The 26,044-nt window shown below is 35.7% G+C and overlaps 1 protein-coding gene and 1 long non-coding RNA gene across 3 annotated transcripts; both read left to right on the top strand.

The window, feature by feature from the left end:
* Window positions 1-4,736: 4,736 nt before the first annotated feature.
* On the top strand, window positions 4,737-7,543 carry LOC113286682 (serine/threonine-protein kinase PBL27-like). Of its 2 annotated transcripts, none has more exons than XM_026535272.1 (6): window positions 4,737-4,852; window positions 5,225-5,328; window positions 5,802-6,140; window positions 6,262-6,484; window positions 6,583-6,959; window positions 7,081-7,543. In XM_026535272.1, the coding sequence occupies exons 3-6, from the start codon at window positions 5,955-5,957 to the stop codon at window positions 7,378-7,380; spliced, it is 1,086 nt and encodes a 361-aa protein (XP_026391057.1). In that variant the 5' UTR covers window positions 4,737-4,852; window positions 5,225-5,328; window positions 5,802-5,954; the 3' UTR covers window positions 7,381-7,543. The 2 variants fall into 2 exon arrangements, with proteins under 2 accessions (XP_026391057.1, XP_026391056.1); XM_026535271.1 differs by having other exon boundaries at window positions 4,746-4,996.
* Window positions 7,544-20,489: 12,946 nt separating this feature from the next.
* LOC113286681 lies at window positions 20,490-24,276 on the top strand. The gene is made up of 2 exons (XR_003329422.1): window positions 20,490-20,881; window positions 24,037-24,276. It is a non-coding gene; the product is annotated as an uncharacterized LOC113286681 (long non-coding RNA).
* Window positions 24,277-26,044: the final 1,768 nt, after the last annotated feature.

Raw genomic sequence — 26,044 nt, 5'->3', positions numbered from 1 at the left:
AGCGCTTATGGAGTTTTAGAAAATTGATTTTTTGGAAAAGAATCAAAACCTTATTTGATTACATTTCAGTTTTTGATTGATATTATTGTGGAGAATTTATAAGGGAATAATTTGAATATACAATCTCAAACTATATTACTATAATCATGATTTAGGAAAATTAACATCATTTTAGAGAAAAGGTGAAAAATTGGGTTTAGTTTGTTTTGGGAAAAGTAAAAATTAAGGTTTATAATTGGACAATTTGTAAAACTATGGGAGAAAATTAAAAACAAATTGAAGTATAGTTTAGTTTGGATAAAAAAAAGAAAAAATTAGGGTCTATGTTTTGATTTTGGGGAAGAAGTAGAAATATTAGTAAAAAGAATAAGACATGTTTGGTAACTTTGGCTTTTCATTTTATCTTAAACTTTTTGGGCTATAGTCAATAAAAGTGTGGGCTACATTTAAGAGGGGCCTTTAATATTTATATTAAAATGGAAGAAAATTCATCAAGTTCTCAATCTACACCATCTGAAACCCAAAAAAGAAAATCAATTGGAAACCCTAAAATTGTAAATTCTACTGATACTTTGATTTTTAATTATAATATTATTATTATTTAATATTTATAATTATGTTGTTAGTTAAATTTAGTGGAAGCTGGTAATGACATCTTGCAATGACGAGCATTGAAATCTTTTTCAGACAACAATGGACTGACATTTTAATTCACGATGACTCTGGTGGTTGTGAATACGATGAATTCACGGCTACCAGAGCCTCTGTGAAAGAATAATTCCCGTGACATGATAATTCACGATGACTCTGTTGGTTTCAATTAACGGATGCTAGATCTAATGAATTTGCCACTGCTTAAGCCTCATGAGCTATCTTTCCCTAACATATATATTTCACAATCACTCTGATAGCTTTGAATTCAATGAGTTCAGCACGACCAGACCCTTCGTGATTTTTTTTCCCTAAAATATATATTCACAATGGCTCTAATAATGGTGAATTCATTAGTTCACAACTATCATACCCTCTATGAGTTATTATTTTCCTAGAAATATATATTCACAGTGGCTCTGGTACCCGTGAGGTCGATGAATTCACAACCACCGGACCCTTCGTGAGTTATTTTTTCCGGTAGATATATATTCACAATTGCTATGGTAGTCACGATTTCGATGAATTCACCACCACCAGAGCCTCCTAGGTTTTTCTTCACCCTGACATATGTTTTCCATAAGTGAAGGACAAGTAAGAATACTAAACATTTATAAACAAGTATCCTCAGTGAATATTTTCTTCAGATAAAAAATATCAGTGAATACTCTATAACTAGAGCTGGAAAAGAAAGAACTTCGACATTATATCAACATTGGCTTCAAATGCAAAATATGTTTGTAACAGTGGAGATTATTAATGTACTTCCAAAATAAATGTGTACTAGTTTGCATTCAATCCCTAACGAAAAAACATAAAATAACTAAACGAGTTACTTCTTGCATTTTTTTCTTGTTCTTGTCTTGATTCTTCAACAAATTGATGATAGGGATATCATCTTCCAAATCAGAAAAAAAGATGTGAGCTTGCAGGGTTATCATAATTTTTGAGCATCGAGATTAAACGAGTTTTTTAATTTTTTTGGAAGGGATTATCGGCTCATCTTCAGCACCAGGGCACTTTACAAAACTCAAAATAATGCTAATAATTTTCTAATAATTTATCATTATTAATAACTTTCTAAACAATTAGAGAATTCAACATCACAAACAAATTCAAAAAATAAATAAATACACATGTTCTTTCGTTCACTGGAGACCAATTGGTCTACAACTAATGAACATATATAACCTCAACAACAAAAAATTCTACCTTAACATCAAAAACCTATAAACGATTTCTTCTCATTAGGGTTTTAATTTAAAATCTTAAAGATTTAGTTCAATTAACCTGGAGATATCTTGTGAAGTTGATTTGATTCTTTCTCCTTTCTTTCGTCCCATGTTGATCTGGTTGATTGATTTTCAACAAACTTTAAAAATAAAATTTTAGGGTTTATTTTCAGAGGCTTGGTTAACTAGCATAGGAGAAGAAATGGAAAACGTTTAGTTTCTGAATAAACGGAGGTTGTTGTTTTCAGAATTGGTTTTAATAACTTGAATCAACTCGGTTGGATCGTTTATATTATAAATCAACACGCCTTTAACGAGCTATAAGTTTCTGCTAACCAGGTAAACAAGGTATGGGCTATGATTTGGGTTATGGTTAATAATTAATTTGAAAAAAATTGTGGGCAATGGTTATAAAGAATGCGCGATTGGGGGATATAAAAAAATTTGGGGGATATAGGAAAAATACAAAAACAGGATCCAAATATCAAATCAGGGCCACCCCTTATCTAATTATTTTTTTAATTCCTAATCTACCCCTCACTAATCAGGTTTAGTGGTTAATTAAATTTAGAAAAAATCTTAAGTATTTGTTAAATGATTAGAGTGTATTTTTATTTGAATTTGGATGAGTGAGGTGAGAGTAGAAGGAGGGAAAAAATATTACAGAGGGATTTTTTTTTTGACGAGGGATAGTCCCGTCCAAAATCCATTTTTTTTACTAAACGGAAAACTGTCACCCGTATAGTGTCTTCTTTTCTGTATTAGTCCATAGTAGCTTCACTCGTTCATATGGGCGAGTAGTCTTTCATACGAAAGAGTTAGTCTCCATTTGGAGATTACCCATAGCCTTTGCTCTTAATAAAGAATGGGTGAATCAAGTTACATATATCAAAAAAATTGTGGACTCAAATATTTGTGAGTCAGATTTTTTATTGGTATTTCATTCATGTGGGGGAGTGTTAGAGAAAATGAGTTTATAAAATAGTTTGGTTTTTGGTCTTGGTGGGATTGGAACTTAGGATCTATTGGTCACTAAGGACACTAGCTCATTTTCACTATTTGTGAATGAAACTTTAGTCCCACATAGGGAAAACTAAAGATGATATCTCTCCATAAGTATTGAAAATTTTGATATTAGAGTGGCCCTTGGGTCATTAGCACTTTTGTGCGAGGGAGAGGACTTAGGCAATGGGCTAGTTGGTGCAATCACACATTTTCACACAGACGCGGTGCTTCACACCGAAGCACGCACGCCGCCGCCGTCCGTGCGGGCGGGCCGGGTTCGGGTTCGGGTTCGGGTCAAGACTTATATTTTTTGGCAAAATTTCTTTTGAATTATCGAATTAATATTTGAAGAAAAATAATTCTTTGGGCAACATTATGTTTATGCATGAACGTTTTATATCAAACTTAAATTTGCATGAACGTTTTTATATCAAACTTAAATTTGCATGAACGTTTTATATCAAACATAATGATGCATGAACGTTTCAAATCGATATTAAGTGACGCATGAACGTTTCAAACCGTTGGAAAGAATCTGAATTAATTGAAATTGTTTTAATGCGCGTTTATGAGACCTCTCTCTATTCTCCCCTATATAAAACGATCACTTTTTCTCATTTCGTTTGTGTCCAGAAGAGCTACTATCCTCTTCTTTTCGTCTTCTCCCCCTGTGTGGTCCTTTATTTTTCATTCCGTGGGCAATTGTTGTTGAGGTCGTAAGAGTGGGAAAGTACTGTAGTGCTAACAGTGCTTGCAACGGGCGGTTTTATCCTGGATAGGAACTTGACCACAGGGTATAGGCATCACTCATTCTTGAGGCGTACCGGTCAAATATCGTGTTAAGGACAGCGTGTTGAACACGTGACTTTGTCCTCTGTTTGCATTCCAATTGAGTGTCTATTTACTTTCCAGAAATTAATCCTTTTATTCTTACATCTTTCTAACATCTTTATTGAGTGTTTTATTGTTACAGACGCAACAATCTTAACACGATATTTCTGTTTTCTGTCTGTAACAATGGGTAAGAACGATGTTGAAAGGCCTGCAAAGTTTTCTGGAAAAGACTTTAAGAGGTGGCAGTCAAAAATGTTATTCTTTCTAAGTTACCATGAGTTGGATTCATATGTTCTGAAACCTTTTGATGAATCACTGAATGATGATGGTCGTGAGTCTTCTTTAGAAGAATGGAAGAGGAACAATTACATGTCTAAAAATCATATTCTGAATTGCTTGGAGGATGCTTTGTATGATTTTTACAATGCTAAAGAAAACTTCTCTGCTTTTGATTTATGGGCTGCTTTGGAGGCGAAATACCAAGCTAAAACTGCCGGAAGTAAGAAATTCTTGGTAGCTAGGCTTTATGAGTATAAAATGGTGAATGACAAATCTGTGGTTGATTAATTCCTTGAACTCCAGCAAATTATGAATGAAATTCTTGCCGAAGGTATGGTGATTGATGAAACTTTTCAAGTGTCTACTGCTATCGCGAAATTTCCTACTTCCTGGTCCGAGTACAAGAAGAAACTGAGACATGAAACTGCTGAAGTTACTATGGTTGAATTGGGTAAGAAAATTCAAGTTGAAGAATTGTTGTGCTCCAAGGACAAAAATGTATCTTCTTCAAGGGACATGTCTTACAAAGATCATGTGACTGAACACAAAGGTTCCAATGCTGATAAGAACCGAAACAACTCCAAGAAACCTCCAGGAAAGAAAGGTATGTTTCAGAAACCTAAATCTAGCATTAATAAAATTAAGGGTGATTGCAAAGAAAATGAACCAACCCCTTTGTTGTGGGGTTGAAATATCACTTCCCATTTTTCATTTATTGTTTTGTTTTCTTATCCAGTTAAACCCTAATCCTCATTTCATCTTCTTCTTCCTGTTTGCAACCAGGTTTGGCGATTCAGTTATATCACTTCACAACACCAAAATAACCTTTGATTAATTGGAAGATCGGTTAAGTGAGTATGACTGAAAACTATCACTTGGTTGGTTTTGTTAGTAGAATTGCTGAAGCTGGTCCTGCTCTTAAATTGCAAATCTTGGATTTCTTTTTCCATTTTAAAGCTCTGCTGGACCAACTTCAACCAAAATCATCAATTTGGGTATTGTTAATTTAGTCTTGGTGATTTCGTTGTTTTGTGTTTCTTACTTTTACTTGATTGATTGATTGATTGATTTGATTTAGTCTCAGACAGAATGTGAATACTTGCCTTAATGGTAGCAAAATTAAATATAAATTTGTTTGATTTATGTTGCTCTGAACCATCCATTGATTATCTAGAGTCTATATATTACTCCATTTACAAGAAGATTGCATGTTTGGCATTCAGAAGGTAACTAGTGCAGGTGGTTGACATGGATGGTTTACTGACAACCTCAATGGAGCAAATCTATTGATTGATTTTATTGGATACTGGCCAGAGTAAGCGTGTCGGTGAGTTGATTGCTTTCTTATATTTCTCTAAATCATATGTATACAAGAGTTCGAATTCAGTGTAATTCAAAACAACATAGTAGCAATAATTTCCCTCATGTGTCATCTGGTAGCTTTATACCAAAATCAATAAAAATTCCAACAGTAAAGTGCTGAGGACTTCCACTACAATACTTTGTAACAAGGTTTTTACTTTGTTTGAATTGGCTTTAAATTCCTCTTTATTATAGTCAAAAAAGAGAGTTTGTGTAGCTTGGAAGACATACCCTAGCTAGAAACTACCGGGTTAGACCAACGCCCATGGTCTTTCAAGGCTTTAATGCATTGCCGAAAATGGAAATTTTCAACTAGAAAAAAGAAAAGAAGCCATTTGAAACAAAATATTTTTGGCATTAAAGTAGCTGCTAGTAACGGGATATTGCATTTCCCCTTTTGTTTTAGCCTAACTATCTGTCATCTTCTTCCTGTCCGAGAACCTTTATCTATCCACAGCCTGCTCTCACTTCCATTCAATGTGACCCATTGTCCCTCAACAAGTATATGTTCTTCCTTCAATATTTTGTTTCCAATCTCTCTTTCTTCCTAACGCATATCAATCTCCAAAAGACTAGAGAAAATATAAGGAAATGGCAAAAAAAACGATTTTTAGATTTGGTGGAAGCCCTAGTAACAATGTTGAAGATTATGCCAGCATTACTAAGTTTAAGTTTCAGGAACTTGCTGCGGCCACAGAGAATTTTGCACCAGAATCCCTTTTGGGCGAAGGAGAGTACGGGCGTACATTCAAAGGTTGCTTAAAGAGCAATGGACAGGTTAGTATATCAATTAAGAAAATTGTGAAATTTTGAACAATGATCTTTACAATACCTATCGTAGTCTTTGCACTGACTCAAAAATTTGCTATTCTAATTACTTTTGGTGAATAATGTACAGAAATCATCTTCACAGGATGTTGCAATTAGACAAGTTGACGATGAAAGCATCTTTACGATTCACGGATACCATGACCCGTCAATGATTTCGGCGATTCAGATGCGTGTCCTTTTGCACCATCCTAACATAGTCGATCTGATAGGTTACAGCATCAATGACAAAGACCAGATGTTTCTTATTTATGACTTCATGCCATTGGGATCCTTGAAGGATTATATGCATGGTAAGATGCACCTACTAACTCTGTCTCTTTCTTGCATTTGACCGCACTCTGTGGAGGACCAAGATGATTCGAAAATTATATCATTGTTTCTGCTTTAGATCTTCCGCGCAATAAGAAGCCTCTGGATTGGAATACGAGGATGAAAATTGCAGCTGGTGCAGCTAAAGGAATAAAATACTTGCACGATAAATCAACTCCTCCCATTATCCTTGGAAATATTAAACCCTCCAACATTCTCCTATCCGCTGAATATCACCCAAAACTGTCAGATTTCCTCGGGTTCAAGGAGCGAATTCCAGAACATGACGAGTCTGGCCATACAAGGTTTTTCAGCCGTCAGTGTCATCGCCATGCACCTGAATTTGTTGGAGATTGTAAGCTCACTCAACAATCTGACATCTACAGTTTCGGCTTAGTCTTGCTTGAACTGGTTTCAGGACGCCTGGCAGGGATTAATCCTAGTCTCATTGGATGGGTAAACTGTTTTTAGTTGTTTATTTTACATACATTTTTAAAAGAAACAGGAAAACTCAACAGATGCAGAAATACCATCAGCTGCTTGAACTGATTGAATTTCTTGTTTGGTGAGTGTGCAGGCAAAACATATACTGGCAGGCGGTAAGGAATTCACTACGGTTGCAGATCCACTACTGGAAGGCCATTATCCAGAGCAAGGCTTGTACCAAGTTCTTTATCTTGCAGCTCAGTGTTTACAGCGTAAAGATGTCAGTCGGCCTCGTATAGGATATGTTGCTAAAGTTCTATCAAATTTGGCTTCTGAAATTTACGACCCAAAAGCTGTCCAAATTAATCGTGCAGGCTCATTGGCAATTGGCAACATTGAGATGGAAACACTAAAAGAGCAATGGCGACACGTCTCGTCATTACTTATATGATATTTATAGTGTCAGATTTTAGAATTCTATAAATTTTATTGTGTTCTTTTTTCAGCTGTAGTAAAAACACAATTTTGAACTGGATTAATGAGGTAGCTAGTTTGATAACAGACTCTATTTTTCCGACGACAAAGGAGTGGAAAAAAACCAGAGTTCTGCAGAAGTCACACAAGGTTTAGGACATGCCCTTATCTTATATTGAATCTTCTCTCCTGTACAAATATGTTTTTGAATAACACAAGAAAGCATACAGCTCTAATGTGCTAAGTCCTGCAAGAAGCCAGTAGAAGCAGTCCAGATGTGCGGGGTTGCCCATCCCTGCTAGTTACCTTCTGAACAGTGGATATATGAAAGCCACTGAAGAAATTCCCTACGCCGAACACGCTAGTGTTCAAGGCGAGACCCATGCTTTTTAATCCATTTGCCACTTGATCATAGAAAAATTCTTGTAAGCCGATACTGGTGAATGCAATAGCAAGACCAGACGCTACGTATTGCGGAATCAACGACTAACCCGAAATCTATTGCAGTTTGAATCTATTGCAGTTTGAATCAATCACCATGGATATTGCAGAAAAAAAACATGCCGGTACCAATTCTCTGTAGCATAGTTATGCCATTTGGTTTCCAAGTAATGACCAGAGGAAGAAACAGACGATCGTAAACAGCAGCAAAGAGAATGATAGCTAAGCCATTAAAGAGCTGAATTTGATGCAGCAGGTATTTGAAGCTTTGGACTAATTGATCTGTCCATCGTGCTGCTTTGCTTGGTAAACAATGTCATGTTTTGAGCAGTCACCACTGGATATATCAAACATATGATCGACAATGGAATCAACAGTAGTAAAGATTTTGTGTCTGAATCATTTGTAGCATTTGAGTTGCCGACAAAAGCTTCCAATGCCTCATCTTTGCTAGTGTTTGATGATGAAGTGATCTTCCAATTCTTTGCAGCTGCAACTAACACCTCGGTTATTCCTAATAATGGGTTCCCCCTTGCCTCATCTATGACGCTATAACGGTACGTTTTGATTCCAGACAAGAAAACAATTATCGCCGCAATAGATGAAATGCATAGAATGCTAAATCCGAGACCCCAACCCAAATTATCTTGAATGTAGTTCAACACTGTGTTCGCCCATCAATATGCTTCTTACATGCCTCTTCTCCATTATCAGTCGTAATGTTTTGCAATAAAGGTTCCTCATGGCTATCACCATCAACTCCGGTGACTTTCATTTTTGCCTAATTCTTTCTCTAGAATGCGAAGCAGCAGAATATTGAGAACAAAGCTGGTGGTTTGATATGAGATTGCTGACGGCTTTCAAGGTTTTTAAAATAGCAGTTTATGGCAATTAGTGCAGGACCATGACTAAGACATATATTCTTTAATAATGCACAGTTGGTGGTGTGGGCATTATTCAATTAGCCCGGCTAAATTGGGTATATGTCGCTTATTTGGGGCCTATCGGATTACCCTTCCAACTCCATCAAATTGTTATAGGCTATCAAATTTCTCAAAAATACTAATTTACCCCAAATTAACTTCTAAAACTATCCATATAAATACTAATTTTTTCATTTTCAGTAAATCCAAAAACATAAAAAAACCTAAACCTAAAGAAATTCCTATTTTCATCCTAATCTTTTCAAATTTTCAAAATCCTAATCAATTTTTTTTTATCCTCGTTTCCATCGATCTTCGATCCAACCAAGAAAAAGGTAAATCTCCATCAACCCGTTGTAGTTTTTCCATTTTCTCATTGATTTACGTGTTTAAATTTTCAATTCTTGAAAACCAAAATCTCTGGTCTTACCCAGAATCGGTTTATGTTGACATATCGAATAAACCGATTCTGGATTTTGTTCTTCCACCATGAAGAGCATGCAGAGTGATCGGTTTATATGATGACTAACATAAACCGATTCTAGGTCTTGAATCGGATTATGAAAAGACATCTCCAAAATCGGTTTATAAGTTCACTAGAAAAATCTGATTCTGGGTAAAAAAAAAAATTAACTCTGTGATCCCATAATCGATGTTTATATATGTATCACATAAATCGATAGTCTATGTTTAACATTCTTGTGTCCTTTGTTGTTGAGAATCGGATTACATATATTTAGTTATGTACCGATTGTTAACTTTTTTTTTTTTTTTTAAATATGGACTTCAGACACCTAATATTTTACACATGAGAGCTCACCTTGGAGGACATTCTTAGGGCACCAGAATCAGTGCCGAAAAGAATCCTCTATAAGTAAGCTTTTGGGCGTGAGACCCGTCTTGAACAAACTCTAGCACTGATAGACAAGCTTGCACTAGAAGAGCTTTATGAGGTCATGAGGTTCACTGGGAGAAGGACAGACATGATTTCATTTGAGAGGGATCGCCATGGATACTTCCATTGAAGTTTTTTTAAATGGAATTTCAGGAGAACTTTTTTAACCTGAAGGCCTAAGACAGGGGAGGCAGGGGGACCCTTTATCCCAATCTTTTCCTAATTTGCATGGAAGTTAATTCAAGATTTTTTAATGCAAAGGAAAAATCTAAACAACTACAACAAATAAAAATTGGTTAGAACAACGAACCAACATTTCATCTGTTTTTTTGCACATAATTGTCTTATTTTCACAAAGAAAAATCTGTAATGTTGTAAGAATCTTTTAGACATTTAACATAGATTTAATTTAGTATCAGGTCAGTTAGTGAACTTTGATAAATGAGGAGTCTTCTTTAATAAGAACACTCACCCTAAGTTAATCACAAAGATGTCTAAACTTTTAGAAATTAAGAAAAATTAACATAGAAGACTCCCACTTTGGACGTTCCCTATTTATTGATAAATCCAAAGTTAAAACCTTTGATGCTATTCCGACAAAAATGGAGGAAAAAACGAAAGATTGGAATGGAATTATACTTGACCAAACAAGTAAACTGATCCTTAATAAATTAATCACTTCCTTTGCATATTTATCAAACGGGATGCTTTCAACCACCTATGAAAGAAACTAGGAGAATAAACAATTTCCAAAACGATTTTCGGTGGGGAAAGGACTCCAACTCTTCGAATATTTATACTATTGCTTGGACTTTCTGTTGCAAGCTAATAAATATAGGAGGTTAAGGTATCAAAAAGGTGTTGATAGTGGTTTTTAGTTTAGGGTTAAAATCGTAAAACCGCACATCTGACATGACGTCACTATGGTCGTTAACATATTTATTGAATCGATCAGCATGCCTACGTAAGAATTATCAGGGGACCTTTTTTTTTTTATGTGTCATGTTTCATGGAAGAACCCTTAACATTGACCGACGTCATCTATCCCAAACCCTAACTCTCATGCTACCGCGCCAAGGCATGCCAACCATGCCAGCCGCACCACTGTGTCAATGGCAAACCATGTCAGCCACATCTCCGCGCCAAGGCATCCCAACCATGCCAGCCACACCACTGTGCCAATGGCAAACCATGCCAGCCCCATCATCGCGCCAAGGCTTGCCAACCATGCCAGTCGGACCACTGTGCCAATGGCAAACCATGTCAGCCACATCTCCACGCCAAGGCATGCCAACCATGCTAGCCGCACCATGCGCCAATGACATGCCAAACCCTTGGTCCCACCATGCCAAGCCAACGACACCTTGCCTTGGCCTCAATCATGCTAGCCGCACCATGCGCCAAAGACATGCCAAACCCTTGGCCCCACCATGCCGAGTCAACCGCACCTTTCCTTGTCCCCCACTATGCCAAGTCGTCCGTACCAAACCCTTGGCCCCACTCTGCCAAGCCATCCGCGCCAATGGCCTTGGCCCCACCATGCCGGCCTTTCCTATGCGGCTACCAAAACGAAGGCGTGCGACGATTAACGGCCACCCTTCCATCCTAAATGCAAATCCTAGCCTTCCAAGGTCGCCAAACAACGCATGGTAACCTTTGACCCAAAATCCTAGTTTTTACCACGCCAAGGCATGTCATGCCACATGTGCCAATGACATGCCAACCACCTTGCCGCGGATGGGGTCTAATCCGTTTCCGATATGTTAAGGATAAAATATCCGATACAATATCTGATAAAACGGATAAAATCCTATAGGATCTCGAATATTCGAAAGCGGATATCGGACTATATTGACAGGCCTAAATATATTGAACAATTGGTGGGCTAAATACTAAGTGTAAGGTGGGCTAAATGTAAAATTTGGTCCAAATTTTAAGGGTTTCTTATATGAATATTAGGATTTTAGGTGGCTAGAGCCAGGTTAGTCATCCATTGGCTCCGCCTACGATCTTCTTTTATGGAATTCTAGAAATGTTATTTATTTATTTTTTTAGTTGAAGTAAAAACTCGATTTATAACGGGATTAATGGTGTATATTGCTTGCATATCTAGTTTGCATAAACGGTGTATATTGTTTGCATGTCTAGTTTTCATAATGCGTCCTCACTGGCTTCCAAGATTTGGAGTGAAGGGAAGTTCAGAGTATTGGTGGCATTTTCGGGCCCTCAATCCATTTACAGTATGTTGAAAGAAATACCCCTTTTCTTAGCATTTTCGTGCCTCCTCGGCACTTGGTTATCAATTTTAAACCCCTTTTCTCAAAAACAAAGAAAAAAAAAAGAAATACCCAAAACGAGAATTACCGTGTGAAGGGAAGTTCAGTCCTGGATGGTCTTTCAACGTACTAAAATTGGCAAAAAATGCATGATTTCCAACTTGAAGTGAACCTGGTTAATTTTGGACCTAAGTCATTTATTTTGGGCATATAATTTTCTTCACTCATGGGTGTCCAAAATTCAAATCCACTATCTTAGACACGTGCACTAGTTTAAATGAGATACTTCATAAATAAAACAAGAAAATGAATTAAGTGATGCAGTTAAAAGCATATCATCTCTTTGTACGGATACGCACCACGATTTCCAAGTATCTTGCTTCTCATAAAAAAAAAAAATTTGAGAATTTCAAAAAGGTTTTCATGATCTACAAGTTTCATGTTATACACGAAGTCTAAATATTTGATAAACGAATTTAGACTCAGTAACATTTTGCAATTTTGTAAAATATTTTTAGTTTTCAAAGATTCTAGAATATTAGAGGAATGATCTCTAAAATTTTTAATATCTCAAGTTAAATTTTTTGACCAAATTAGTTTTTATATATGAGATGTATGAAAATAGTAACTCTTCAGCACGTTAAAAGCAACTTGTATCGTCGATAATATTTTCTTGTAATAAATATTCAACAAAAAAGTATTAACCATGAAACCATTTAGGTATAGTGCAAAAAAAAAAAAAACTATACCGTGAGTAATTTTATAAGAATAAATTATGATGTATCATTATATCCTTTCAATAATAATTTGGTATCGATCTATATAAATTGTTGAAACCATTACTAGATTATGCCTGTACGAAAGATAAATTGTACTCCCTTTGTCCATAAGAAAAGAGATCCTTTTACTATATGCGCAATTTTAAAGTAAGCATGTGAAACAGTGATTTTGTTAATTTATTTCTAAAATTACCGTGAATCAAATACATAACTACCACAATTTCCACTAAGATCATTAATTTAGGGAAGGGTAGTGTAGAAAGTTCATTCTTGTATTTTGATGCAAAGAAGTAATTTGATTATCAATGCGAAGATAAAACAGAGTTTTGAACCTCCGATATTGCATTGGCAATAACGACAAAAGGATATGTCGTCATACTTTTGAAATACCAAATTTACTACCATCTATAGTTATTTTATCAGCTGGCTTATTACATAGTATATTAATAAATTTACTGGACCATGAAAAGTTGTTACTCAACTTTTTCCGAATGAGAAGAATTGATGTATGGTTTCCTATGCTACTTTAGAAAAATATTCATAAACTGCTTTACCTACCAGTTTTGCAACGAGTTCAAAACAGACATGTTGTAGTCCCAATATGCCAGCTCATTCTATAGCAAGCAAAATCCCTCCATACTATGCTTGTTCTGCTCCTACATAATCTTCTATATAGATGCATTTTCCATCAACATAAGTACTTATAAAATTATGACAAATCAGTTCAATTCGTATAACATGTATAGTAGTTAGATTTTGTAGGAAGCATCACGACATATAGACAAATAAGAATTTGTTGGTGGTATCCAACTAATGGCAACTGCAAGATGAAACTTAGCTTATATAAAGACAACTCTCTTTATTGATGTTTAGAAAATCTCTCAAAACTAAACACAAGCTCTAATCTTGCTCCTATGATCAACCAAAACTTTGGTGATCATATATATAAAACTATGAATTCCTTTTCCTAGTCCTATTACCTTATTACATGTCTTTCCTTTTCTTAGAACTAGATGACTTCTAATTCCCTTAGGATTACATCAATTGCCTTTTCTTATCCTAACCAACTTGTTAGAGATTATCTTAGGCTTAATGTTGAAGTTTAACCAACATTCTGCCCGTTAAGCTTCAACCTTACCCGTGACATATCTTGTACTCCAATCAGTTGTCTCATTTCTTCAAATTTGATCCGAGCTAATTCCTTTGTTAATATATCTGCTTTCTGCTCAGTTCATGGTATGTGTTCAACGTTGATGATCTCCTTCTCGATACATTCTCGTATGAAATGATACCTTTTGTGAATGTGTTTCGTCTTCCCATGAAACACTGGATTTTTAGTAAGTGCAATTGCAGACTTATTATCAATCTTGATGAGAACTTTTCAGGTTCTCTTCCTTTGATTTCACCCAACAGTTCTTGAAGTCATATTGATTGTTTAGCTGCTTCTGTTGCGGCCATAAACTCAGCTTCACAGGATGAGAGGGCTACAGTGTCTTGCTTCTGTGAACACCATGTAATAGGTGCTTCACCTAGATAAAATATATGACCAGTTGTACCTTTTCCATCATCTTGGTCAATATTATGACTGCTGTCACTATACCCAACAATTTCTTTTGATCCTCCTCGACCATACTTCAATCCTTAGCTGATTGTTCCTCTTAGATATCTCAATATCTGCTTTATTACATCACCATAAAACTTGCGTGGACTCTGCATATAACGGCTTGCTACTCCCACAGAGAAAGCAAAATCTGGTCTTGTGTGTAATAAGTATCTTAGGCATCCAACATTTCTTCTATAACTCGTTGAATCAATCTATGCTTCTTCTTGTGCCTTTGAAACTTTAAGTCCAAACTCCATTGGTATCTTAGTTGGATTACAAGTTTCAAGTCCTGCTTCTTTCAGAATTCTCCTTGCATAAGCTTCTTGTTTAATCTGAATCCCATCTACTCCTTGATGGACTTCTATGCCAGGGTAATAAGTGAGTTTTCTGAGGTCTGACATCTCAAACTTTGATGACATTTCTCTCTTGAACTCATTGATCACCTTAAGGGAGTTGCAAGTCAAAAATAGATCATCTACATAGACTGCAATCACAAGAAGCGTTCCCTTTTCTTCTCTTTTGTATACTGATGTTTCTTTAGAGCACTTAACAAATCTGATTTCTCTTAAGATTTGATCTAACTTTGTATTCCAGGCTCGGGGAGCTTGTCTTAGACCATATAGAGCTTTTGATAACTTATAAACCTTATGCTCTTGTCCTTTTACTTCAAAACCTTCTGGTTGTTCAACATACACATCTTCTAGCAATTCACCATGTAAGAATGTTGTCTTAACGTCTAAGTGGTGAATTTCCCATGAGTTTGATGCTGCCTCTGCAATTAATAAGCTTATTGTTTCAATTCTAGCAACTGGTGCAAAAACTTCATCAAAATCTATGCCTGATTCTTGTACATATCCTTTAGCTACAAGCCTTGCTTTGTATTTATTGACAGTACCATCAGCATTCCGTTTTATTTTGAAGATCCACTTAAGACCAATCACTTTTACCCTACCCGGCTTATCAACTAGAAACCAAGTCTTGTTTCTATTGATTGAAATAATTTATTCTCTACATGCTTGTGTCCATTTAGTCGAGACCTTTGCTTCCTGAAAATTCCTTGGTTCATCATTAACAGAAAGTAGCATAATCTCACATTCTTCTGCAGCTTGAAGAACATAATCCTCCAGATACTGTGGCTTTTGTATCTGTCTTGTTGATTTTCGCAGTGGAATGGGTTGAGTTATTTCATCGATCTCCTCTTCTTCTTCTTCTTCTTCTTCTTCTTCTTCTACTTCTTCGTTATTCTCAGTGTTTTCATTATTCTCTTCTTCTTCTTGATTAACATCATTGTTTCCATTGGTATTGATGATTATGGGTCCTTCGCCTTCATCAATTACTTGACCCCATCTCATGTGAAACATTCCTGGATCCCTACTTGGTCCATCATTAGTTTCTTTCCAGTTTGTTTTTTCATCGAATACCACATCTCGACTCACTATTACTCTTTTCGTTGTAGGATTGAATAATCTGTAAGCTTTGGATCCAGTCTCAATTCCTAGATGCACAAGAGTCTGAGATCGGTCATCCAGTTTCTTAAGAGTTGCAGAATCAACTTTTGCGTATGATTTGCAACCAAACACTCTTAGATGATCTATGTTTGGTTTTCTCTTTCGCAAACTTTCATATGGAGTCATGTCTTTCAGAGCTTTCGTAGGTATCCTGTTTATTAGGTATGTGGAGTGTCGTACAGCTTCTTCCCATAGATAATTAGGTACCTGCATAGCCTTTAAAGAACTTCTTGTCATCTCCATTAGAGTCATGTTTCTCCTCTCCACCACTCCGTTTTTTTGTGGTGTATATGGTGCTGTGAGTTGCCTTTTGATTCCATTTGACTCACAGAACTTGTTGAACTCTAAGGAAGTGAACTCTCCTCCTCTATCAGTTATAAGCATTGATGTAATCCTAAGGGAACTAGAAGTCATCTAGTTCTAAGAAAAGGAAAAACATGTAATAAGGTAATAGGACTAGGAAAAGGAATTCATAGTTCTATATATATATGATCACCAAAGTTGTGGTTGATCATAGGAGCAAGATTAGAGCTTGTGTTTAGTTTTGAGAGATTTTATAAACATCAATAAAGAGAGTTGTCTTTATATAAGCTAAGTTTCATTTTGCAGTTGCCATTAATTGGTATCAGAGCTTGTTTCTGAGCCATGGAAAATGAAATCACCATTGTAGGTGTAAAACAGTTCACGCCACCATCAATACAAGTTCCAATCCTCAACGCCAAAAACTACACCGTATGGCCATGAGAATGAAGGTACTGATGAAAATATACAAAGTTTGGGAAACAATTGATCCTGGTACATTGGAGTTGGACCCAGACAAAAACAATGTTGCCATTGGATTACTCTTTCAAGCAATACCAGAATGTCTTGTTCTACAAGTTGGTGAACAGGAAACTTCAAAGAAAATTTGGGATGCAATAAAGGCACGTAATCTCGGAGCTGATCGAGTTAAAGAAGCCCGTCTGCAAACCTTAATGTCTGAATTTGAAAGAGTGAAGATGAAAGACACTGATACTATTGATAGCTTTGCAGGAAAGCTATCAGAGATAGCCTCAAAAGCTGCGTGACTTGGACAATCCATTGATGAAGATAAACTGGTAAATATGTTTCTCAATAGTTTATCAAGATCCAAGTATATTCATATCATAGCTTCTCTCGAACAAGAATTAGATTTAAAGAAGACTAGCTATGAAGATATAATTGGAAGATTGAAAGCATATGAAGAGAGAATTCTTGATGAAGAAAACAATGGAGAAACTCAAGGAAAACTCTTGTACACAAACTCTTACCAACAAAACTCTTAGACAAGAGGAAGAGGTCGTGGAAGAGGTGGTAGAGTAAACAGAGGCCGAGGAAGGGGAGGAAGGTTTAACTCACAAGATAGAACAACAAGTCAGAATGATCAAAACCAAGGGAAAGAAAAGAAGGATAGATCAAACATTATTTGTTACGGATGTGATAAACCAGGACACTTCTCTTCTGTATGCCCTGAAAGAACACAAAAGATGGAAGAAGCAAACAAGGATGAAACTTAGCTTATATAAAGACAACTCTCTTTATTGATGTTTAGAAAATCTCTCAAAACTAAAAACAAGCTCTAATCTTGCTCTTATGATCAACCACAACTTTGGTGATCATATATATATATAACTATGAATTCCTTTTCCTAGTCCTATTACCTTATTACATGTCTTTCATTTTCTTAGAACTAGATGACTTCTAATTCCCTTAGGATTACATCAATTGCCTTTTCTTATCCTAACCAACTTGTTAGAGATTATCTTAGGCTTAATGTTGAAGTTTAACCAACACCAACAAGGTACATCATTGTGGTGTATATGAGTTCTAGGAGGATTTCTCTGATTCTGCATCATTGCTTTTCCTGTTGTAAAGTTAAGATATTGTATATGCTTGATCACTTCTATTGGATTTGGTGTAATACTCTGAAAAGTAAAATCAAATCTTGCATTTCATATCTCCCATGAAGAAACAACCATCTTCACAATCCAGTCCTCATGAATATTTGATGTTATGCTGGTAAACCAGCCATTTATCCATTCTGCAACTGTGATGTCAGGATCATGCATGCTGGAACTTTCTCCTGCAAACTGAGAACCACAGTTCTTTTAAGAAAGTACAATCAATAAAAATATGTTTTTTTTCTCTATAACGTTGTTGCAGATTTTACAGGTTTATCCTTTATATCCCATAACCCTAGCCATTACCTCATCTGAAGATACAATGTCAGTAATGCATTTCCAAAGGAAATGTTGTACTCTTGGAAGGGTGTTAATTCCCTAAAGTTTCTTCCACTTCTTATACATATCTGCATCAAATGGTTGGATGTTGTTTGGTTTAACATTTAAAAATTTGCAATAAGATGACTTGACCGTAAGATGACCATTCCTTGTTAAAGTCTAGACCAGTGTATATTCAGTTGTATTTGGTATTCGAGTTTGATGGATTTTACCTGCATCTGCTGGATGGAAGATTATATTCACAATATTTACTCTCCACTGGTTTGTGTGATTATCAATCCAGTCAGAATCGTTTCCATAAGTACTAGCTTCTTCGAGTGGAACAATTGAGATAGGAAGGACACATTTTTCCCATGTTCTTATCTTTGCAGACTTTCGAACAATTAGTGAAAAAGAAACTCTTTTTCTTTGTTTCTTCCTAGTAGGTATTAAACAAGCCTATGACTATGTCAAACTTCAAGTGCATAACATCTATTACAGACAGATCAAATACAGGTCGATCCCACAAAGATTAAGGAAATGTAGAGTTGATTCTAAGGTCTTTCTTTACTGATTCAAATGAGAAGAGAGTAACAAAAATACTTGTTTTGTTGGGTGTCGATACGATAAAGATGATTGATATTAACTGAAATAATAAAGCAATAGGAAAAGCAAGATGTAATGAAAAAATGATAAGGGAGGTACTAGGGAAGTTGAATCCACCACTAACTTACACTAGTTATTCTCCTAATGAAACTAACTTTGTTCTTATTTTGATAACAGGAAAGATACAAGTCTTCTGTATATCTAAGGTGATATCCAATCACAAATAAGACATTTCTCCTAAGCTTAACTGTCTTTTCAGGGCACAACTAATAAAAACATATGGGATTAAGAATGATTTCCAGTTCAACAACACATGATTATTCTAACTACAGTGGATGCTTGACATACAGTGTGAAAGTAAAGTATTGAAGCCCTAAGACTAAAGTTCAATATGAACATTGAACCACAACAAGGTTACTGCCATTAACATGAATAACAAGTAACAAACTAGGGCTTCATCTAAACCCTAGCAAAGTGAATTTAGAACATGCTGAAGATGATTAAAAAACAAATTGTATTATTGAAACTAGTTGGTCTAACTTAAATTGGATCATTAAATAAATTACAGAAAACCCAATTTATACTTAAATTTCCTCTCAATCTCTTGAATTTAAAAATTAGAGAATACCCACTCACTCAAATTACGATTTCTGATAGACCCTTACCCTGATTCATCTCTGCAAGTCCTTGATTTGATGTTTGCTTTTGCCATTGAAGATAACCCTAGCCTTATCTCTGTTATCCCTAGCTTCTATGGTTACTGTGTAGAGAAGAAGTTATGATAGAGATAGATAGAGGCTAGGAAGTTTATTGATTGCAGAGTGGCTGATAGGGTGGATCTGCTTCAGATATTGTCCGGAATGGAAGTGATTGGAGGAGGGATAGTGAGCTGATAGTTTTGCAGAGGTTGTAGGGAAGAAGAAAGTACGAAGAGAAGGATCGTTTAGTTCTGCTCGATTGAGGGAGAAAATAGGAGGATAGGGTGTTGAGCAGGAGTAGTAATTTTTGATTTCTCGGGTGGATGTGCCATTGGATGCTCAGAAGCTAACTCGAATCTGGTGGCTCAGATTGGAAACAGGTTTGGGTATATGATCTTGGGTTTTATCTCTTGGAAGATCTTCTTCTAGTCCCAAACCTTCTTCAAAGATAATATCTTAAGCCCATTTCTAGTCTTTGAGTCTTGCAAACAACATTCTTCACTTGCGGATGAGGTGCAAACAATATTCTTCACTGCTTTCTTGCAGGAGATTGTTGTCTCTCTTTCATTGTCCCTAATTACCTGCTCTTTTCGCTTCTCCATTCATCCAAGCTTTATTTAGTTCCTAAAAACAAAAAATTAATTAGTACAAGTATATTCTTGAAAATACAGAATATGAAATAATATATGATTTCAAAGCGCAAAAGATGAGTTAATTGCCAATAATAAGGTATAGAAATACCCCCAAACCTCAATTTATTTGTCCTCAAGTGAAACCGAAATTAATAAATCCTAACTGTACTACTGTCGCTGGTCTCTCGAATGCATTTAACGGATGCACTAAGTCTTTATACCCCTAGGTGTCCCTAGTGGACGAGTTGTAGTCTCTTGAGTGTTTATCAGAGGTGTACTATAAGGAGCCTCAAGCTCGTCAACGCTATTAGACCAGTCAAGAGACGACTAAGCTGCAATCGAATCGTTTAATTAGAGATGAACATTAATTAATAGAAATTAATCTAGCAAGGATGTAGTACAAAACTGATATCCCTATATAGGTCTCGAAAATGCATGCGAAATAGATTACTGGAACGTGTCATTTAGATACCGGACGAAGAAAATAACATCATAATTGTACGAGTGGAGAAATAACCATTTTACATCTAAACCGACTGGGACACCCTTAACCTTTTCTTCTCTTTATCTCTATCCTTCTTCTTCATTCTTCTTCTCTGTTTTTCCTCTCTTTCTCTCTCTCGATCTTAGCTCACAAGAACTGAGTTCTTTTATGTGTCAGTTTTCCATAGAGAGTTAGATAGCCTGATGAGTCAATGAAGATGATGTTATAACTGAGATTTTTGGAGTTCCAGGAGAAGAAGAAGGTGACGGTGTTAAATTGAAGTTAGGGTTCGTGTAGAATTCATGATGATATAGTGTTATTAATGGATGAAGAGAAGAGGGGTTGCTGTTGAATTGATGTGATAAAGCTGTTCTACTGTGGAATCGAAAAAAGAAGGTAAATCAATGTTTAAATTTAGGGTTCCTCTGTTGATTGATTTCTTTATGAAATTGAGTTTGGTTTGGTATTATATTCCATGGGTTTGCTGTTAATTATGGTAGACATGATTGTGTGGAGTTTAATTTTGGTTTCATATAGAATTAGGGTTTTCCCCTGTTCTTCCCCAAATCAAATTAGGGTTCTTGTAAATTTGGTTGTTTGTGTCGTAATTTGAAGATGAACAAGATGATTTGGATTGAAGTGATTGAGGTTGGGAGATTAATTTAGGGCTTTTGCTGAGAAGAAAAAGAAGTCAGGGTTTGAGTTTTTATTTAGGAATCAACTGTTTGGTATTAGAAGAAATATGGATTGGTGATTGGAGTTTTGGTTAATTGTGAAATTTAACCACAGGGATGAGAAATTGTGTGTAGGTGGTATGAATTTCTAGGTTGAAGTTATGGTGGTATGGGATTGACTGGATTGTAAGATTGGTTTGTGTGGATGCAATCCATAGAATTCATTGTGATGCTGTTGTTGTAACTGACATGAAGATATGAAGATTGTAGTTCGAAGTTATTATTTCTGAAATTTTGGTAGAGGATCTGTAGCTAAGAAATAGTTGTGCAGATCAATTAATCTTGAGAGAACTGGATTATTATTGCAGTTGTTGATGTGTGTTAGTTGGGTGTTGGAGCTGAACTTAGTGGTGGTGGTTGCTTGGGGATGAAACTGCAGGTAATGATGTGGGTCTAAGAATGAGATTGCTGGTGGTTGGCAATGGCAGGTGGTGATAGTTTAGGAAGTTACAAAATTGTGGAGATGGATGTCTAAGAGGTGTAGATACTAGTGGATTGGTGTTACCATTGCAGTCTAGAAAGTTACAGATAGATGTGGATGTTGATGTAGTTGTTGATCAGCTAGATGTTGGTGAACCTAAGAAGATGAAGATGTTGTGTGGCTGTGAAGCTATAATTACATGGTAATGATGATATCAAGACTGATAATGGTAATGATGTTTGTATGTTGCAGGGAAGAGATTAAGTTGTAATGAGGTGACAAGAGTTATGGTTGGATTGAAGTTCAAAAGAAATGAATAGCAATTGCAGGTGTTGATGGTATTGAAACTGAACCTGGTGGTGTTGTAGAATACAGGGAGGAAGCCTGAGTTGTGTTTAAGACAAGCTGGGAAGAATGGTGTTGCAGACATGAAGATAAAAGTGAACAAAGTGATACAGATGAAGATTGATGGGTATTGATAATCTTGTGATGTAATGCAGAAATGGTTAAGATAAGTACGAAAAGTTAGAGTTAGGTAAAGAGACTTGTGCTGCTGTTATAAGTGAATTAAGATAGCAAAAGGATAGTTGTAACGTTGTAGTGGCAGTGTCCTTAGTGGCAGCTTGCAATAACTGATTTAAAAGTAAACTGAATTGTATTTGGGAATGAATTATAGAGTTGTCTTGAATGAAGAAATTGAGTATTGTTGGAATGTATAGATCTACGCCAATTTGGTGTTGAACTGGTGTGTGAGTTGTAGGTGTAGTAGCGCCTTCGGCTGTGCTATGGCTCAGGCATGTGTTCCCTTGTTCATTCAGATGTCTACGTATGAGTGATTTAGATTAGCTGACTCAGTTTATCAGACTTTACCTGACTTGACAAGTTGACCTGACTTTGAATAGTTTGACTTGACTTGACTTGACTTGACCAGGACCTTGACCTTGAATGGATGTTGACTGTTAATTGACCCTTTGAATGTCGTTGACCGTTAGTTTGACCCAGTTGGACCAGGCCTTAGATTGATGGGCTAGGTTAGTATACTTGGGCTTAGGCCTAGCTTTCCTAGTTTGATACTTTGGACCATTTATAGTCTGAATTAACCTTTAGTTCCTTATACAAGGTTGTAGATACTCTTTAGAGTTATCAAATGGACTATAGATTCTACATAATTGAATTAATTGAATTAGTAAACCTTAGTTGTGCTAAGTTAGATACTTAAAAGATGTAGAATCATAAATGGGTTTAGAACCATTAGATAGTTCACTTAGCTTACAACTAGAGAATTTTATGAGATTATGTTATGAGCCTTGTGTGAGCTTTTTGGCTAATCTTTTAGCGTGATTGTGTGATTAACAATTACTTTGTTATTAACAAAGATCGATTCAAAGGATGATCCAATGGATTGGACATCTTGAGGTAGGCGAGGCTTTTCGTCAAAAGAGGTGGGAGTTGATAACGAACTCTCTCATATTCATTATTGTTTTACAAATTTATCTTTTGTGAAATTCATACATATCTTTGTTATTATATGATAGTGTATGCATGTCTTATATGTGTGTATTACAAACTAGTTTTCTTTTACATTTTAGGATGGGCTTGGATCTTTAGAAACAACTAATATCTGCGTTTTAGGAGTATTTACTTATTTTTCAAAATGTGATTTTTCGAATAGTGGTTACAATCTTTATTTGTTGTTAGCATGAAAGGGAGAAGGTTTCCTTTTGATTGGTGTGAGATGTGTGCCCCTAAACGTTATATCTATTTATTGCAAACTTAGATAGGCCTCGTTGGGTTGAATATTATATAGGTCTAGTTTTAATTTGGCCATTATATTTTCCCTATTTCTGTATGGGGGCGCATTACTTTCATAGGATATTATATTATGTTTTGGTGCTTAGAAAGATTGACGTTTGGAATCTTATATATGATGGTTGGGTTTACCCGTGGGAGGATTGAAGGCTCTCCACTGTGTAATCCCTTCTATCAGATATAAGATTGTTACCATCAGTTTTCTTTAGAATCTTGATATGTAGAGTGCGCGTAGAAATGAGGTACTGGTAAGGTACATATCGTTTGTGACTTCGAGGTCGGAAAACCTCACGGTACTTTAGTGATCATTGAAGACTCCGTAGTCATGCCTTGCTACTCCGAAGGAGGACGTCGCTCAACCACTATTTATGTTGTGAATGTGTGTCAGTTTATTGGTTGGTAGAACTTTGTAATTTCAGTATTACTATTATTTTAATATGCTTTATATGTTTTCCGTCTTTTATCGTTTTTTTTTAGCAAAACTGCATTGTTTTTAAATCATTCAAGTGATTACTCGAAAGTTAGTTGTTATTTCTATTGGGCACCCTTCGGGATGATGTGCTCACCCATTCTCACTTTCTGTTCAGAGACAGATTCGAGATGTGCATGTGGCGATAAAAGCTTCGAGGAGTTGGTTGCGTTAGTTGGTTAGCTTCCGCTATGTTTATTTTTGTGTTTATATCAAAATTGTAAACAACCTCATTATCATATATGTATCATCTGATATGAGTTCTTGTATTTATTTCAGAGCGGATTTAGATTTGGATTAATCTTTGTTTAGAACTTCTTTCTTATTGTTTAAATAGACGTTTTGGATTCTTAGGGCCCGTTTTAGATTCTTAGTGTCTCTCCTGAATTAGTCAGTTGTTAGCTAAGGGAGCGCTACATGTACCCACAAAACCTTCTCCAACTTCAGAGCGTAATAGAGTCCCAAGCATCCAAGAATCTATGAGGACATAGAGTTTATGCATGCTAGTAATAAGAAGTTAGAAATATCAATGAACGTATTCTCATCCTTAAGAGTTGAGCGAGAAGTAACCATACCATATGAAAGAATTCGGGTTCGAGAGTGATCAAAAGTCTCGACTACTACCTAGCAATAGGGTTTTATGATATTTTCACTCAAAAAGATCGCTTTTTTAGTCTCTCATGTGTGCAGCTAGGAGTAAAGAGTGAAATCCTTCATACGTTGAATGGTTGGCAGGAAAACCTTCCGAAATAATTTCTGGAGACACTACATAATTGTGGGAATAAAAATTTTCTGATGATCTCTAAGAAAGGAAATCAACCATAGCAAGGATGGGAGTACTCACTTACCTTCACATCCGATCGGCAATCAGCACCACTCTCACATCATCCATAGAAATGTCTTCGTCTTCAGACTTCAACTATTGATGATGAACTTATGAACTTCGTAGAACCTTGACAATTTCTGATTCTTTTCTTAAATTTCCTTGTTGCTTGAATTTTCCTCTTTTTTTTTCTTTTTTACCAAGGTGTTTATTAAACAAAATTAAAAGCAAACTGTAGTAATAAATTTTTTATTATTATTATTATTTATTTATTTTAATTTTTGATGATTAAAAATAAAGTATAACAAAATAAATATGAAACTACTAAAGAAATGGGGGAAGGATTGTATTACTGAATTTTTTCACAACCTGTATTGTTTTGATTTTATGAACTTCACTATCTCTCTTTTTTTTCTTTGCTCTTTGTAAGATAAGTCTTCACTTGTGTATAAATTTCTGCTTTTGAACTGTATCTTCACTTTTGAATAATACTTTTTTTTTCTTGTATTGTTTCTTGTTAACCTGGAACTATTTCAACTTTCTTCAAATATTCTGATGTCACGTAGCTTGTTGATGATGACGTGTTTCTATGTATCTGTTTGATGTTGTCGATCGAGAGAGAGAATAGTGCTAACTGCAAATCAAACTACAAAAAGGAGTTTTCATCATTAGACGTCATCCTCATGATTGCAAAATTAGCACTCAAGAGAATAGTACGAAGTTGGGTAGCTCACCATTACTATCCAGAATTTACGTACGGTGACACATACTCTAAAAGCACTTTTTAGATAGTCACAAAAAATTGAATGTTGGTGCCTCTCTTGATGCAAAAATAGGTAGTATCCACTAAGGGTGATTACAACTCTAATACCAAATATCTTTGATGCACCTAGTTCGCCCACCGACATGGTTAAATCCAACTTTAACGCTCAAACAAGCAAGAAACCTGATTATGTGCTCCAATATTTCCAAGTTCAATTAATTCGGTCAGACTAACTATGTAAACATAGCTAGAGGCATTCTAGTGAACCTAAGATCTCTAAAAGTTGGAGTTTTTTTGCAAGTATTTACAAAAAAATTTTGTAATTTTTATCTAAAAAGAAAAGACTAAAAACTCTATATGCAAAATACTCCCCTAAGATTTAATATATAATTTTCTTCGATGTTTTAAAATATGATCAAGATTATAACAACATACCAGGAGAACAGTGCAGAGTAAATTTAAACGAAATAGATTACCAGATGCAAAAAAGGGTGGTGTTAAACCAGAAGTGGATGAGTGTTTTGAAAGTACACGAGAATA

The sequence above is a fragment of the Papaver somniferum genome, chromosome 6 (assembly GCF_003573695.1).
Source record: "Papaver somniferum cultivar HN1 chromosome 6, ASM357369v1, whole genome shotgun sequence".
NCBI lineage: Eukaryota > Viridiplantae > Streptophyta > Magnoliopsida > Ranunculales > Papaveraceae > Papaver > Papaver somniferum.
Note: the sequence above shows the minus strand (reverse complement) of the source record. Positions and strands in the feature narration are given on the sequence as shown.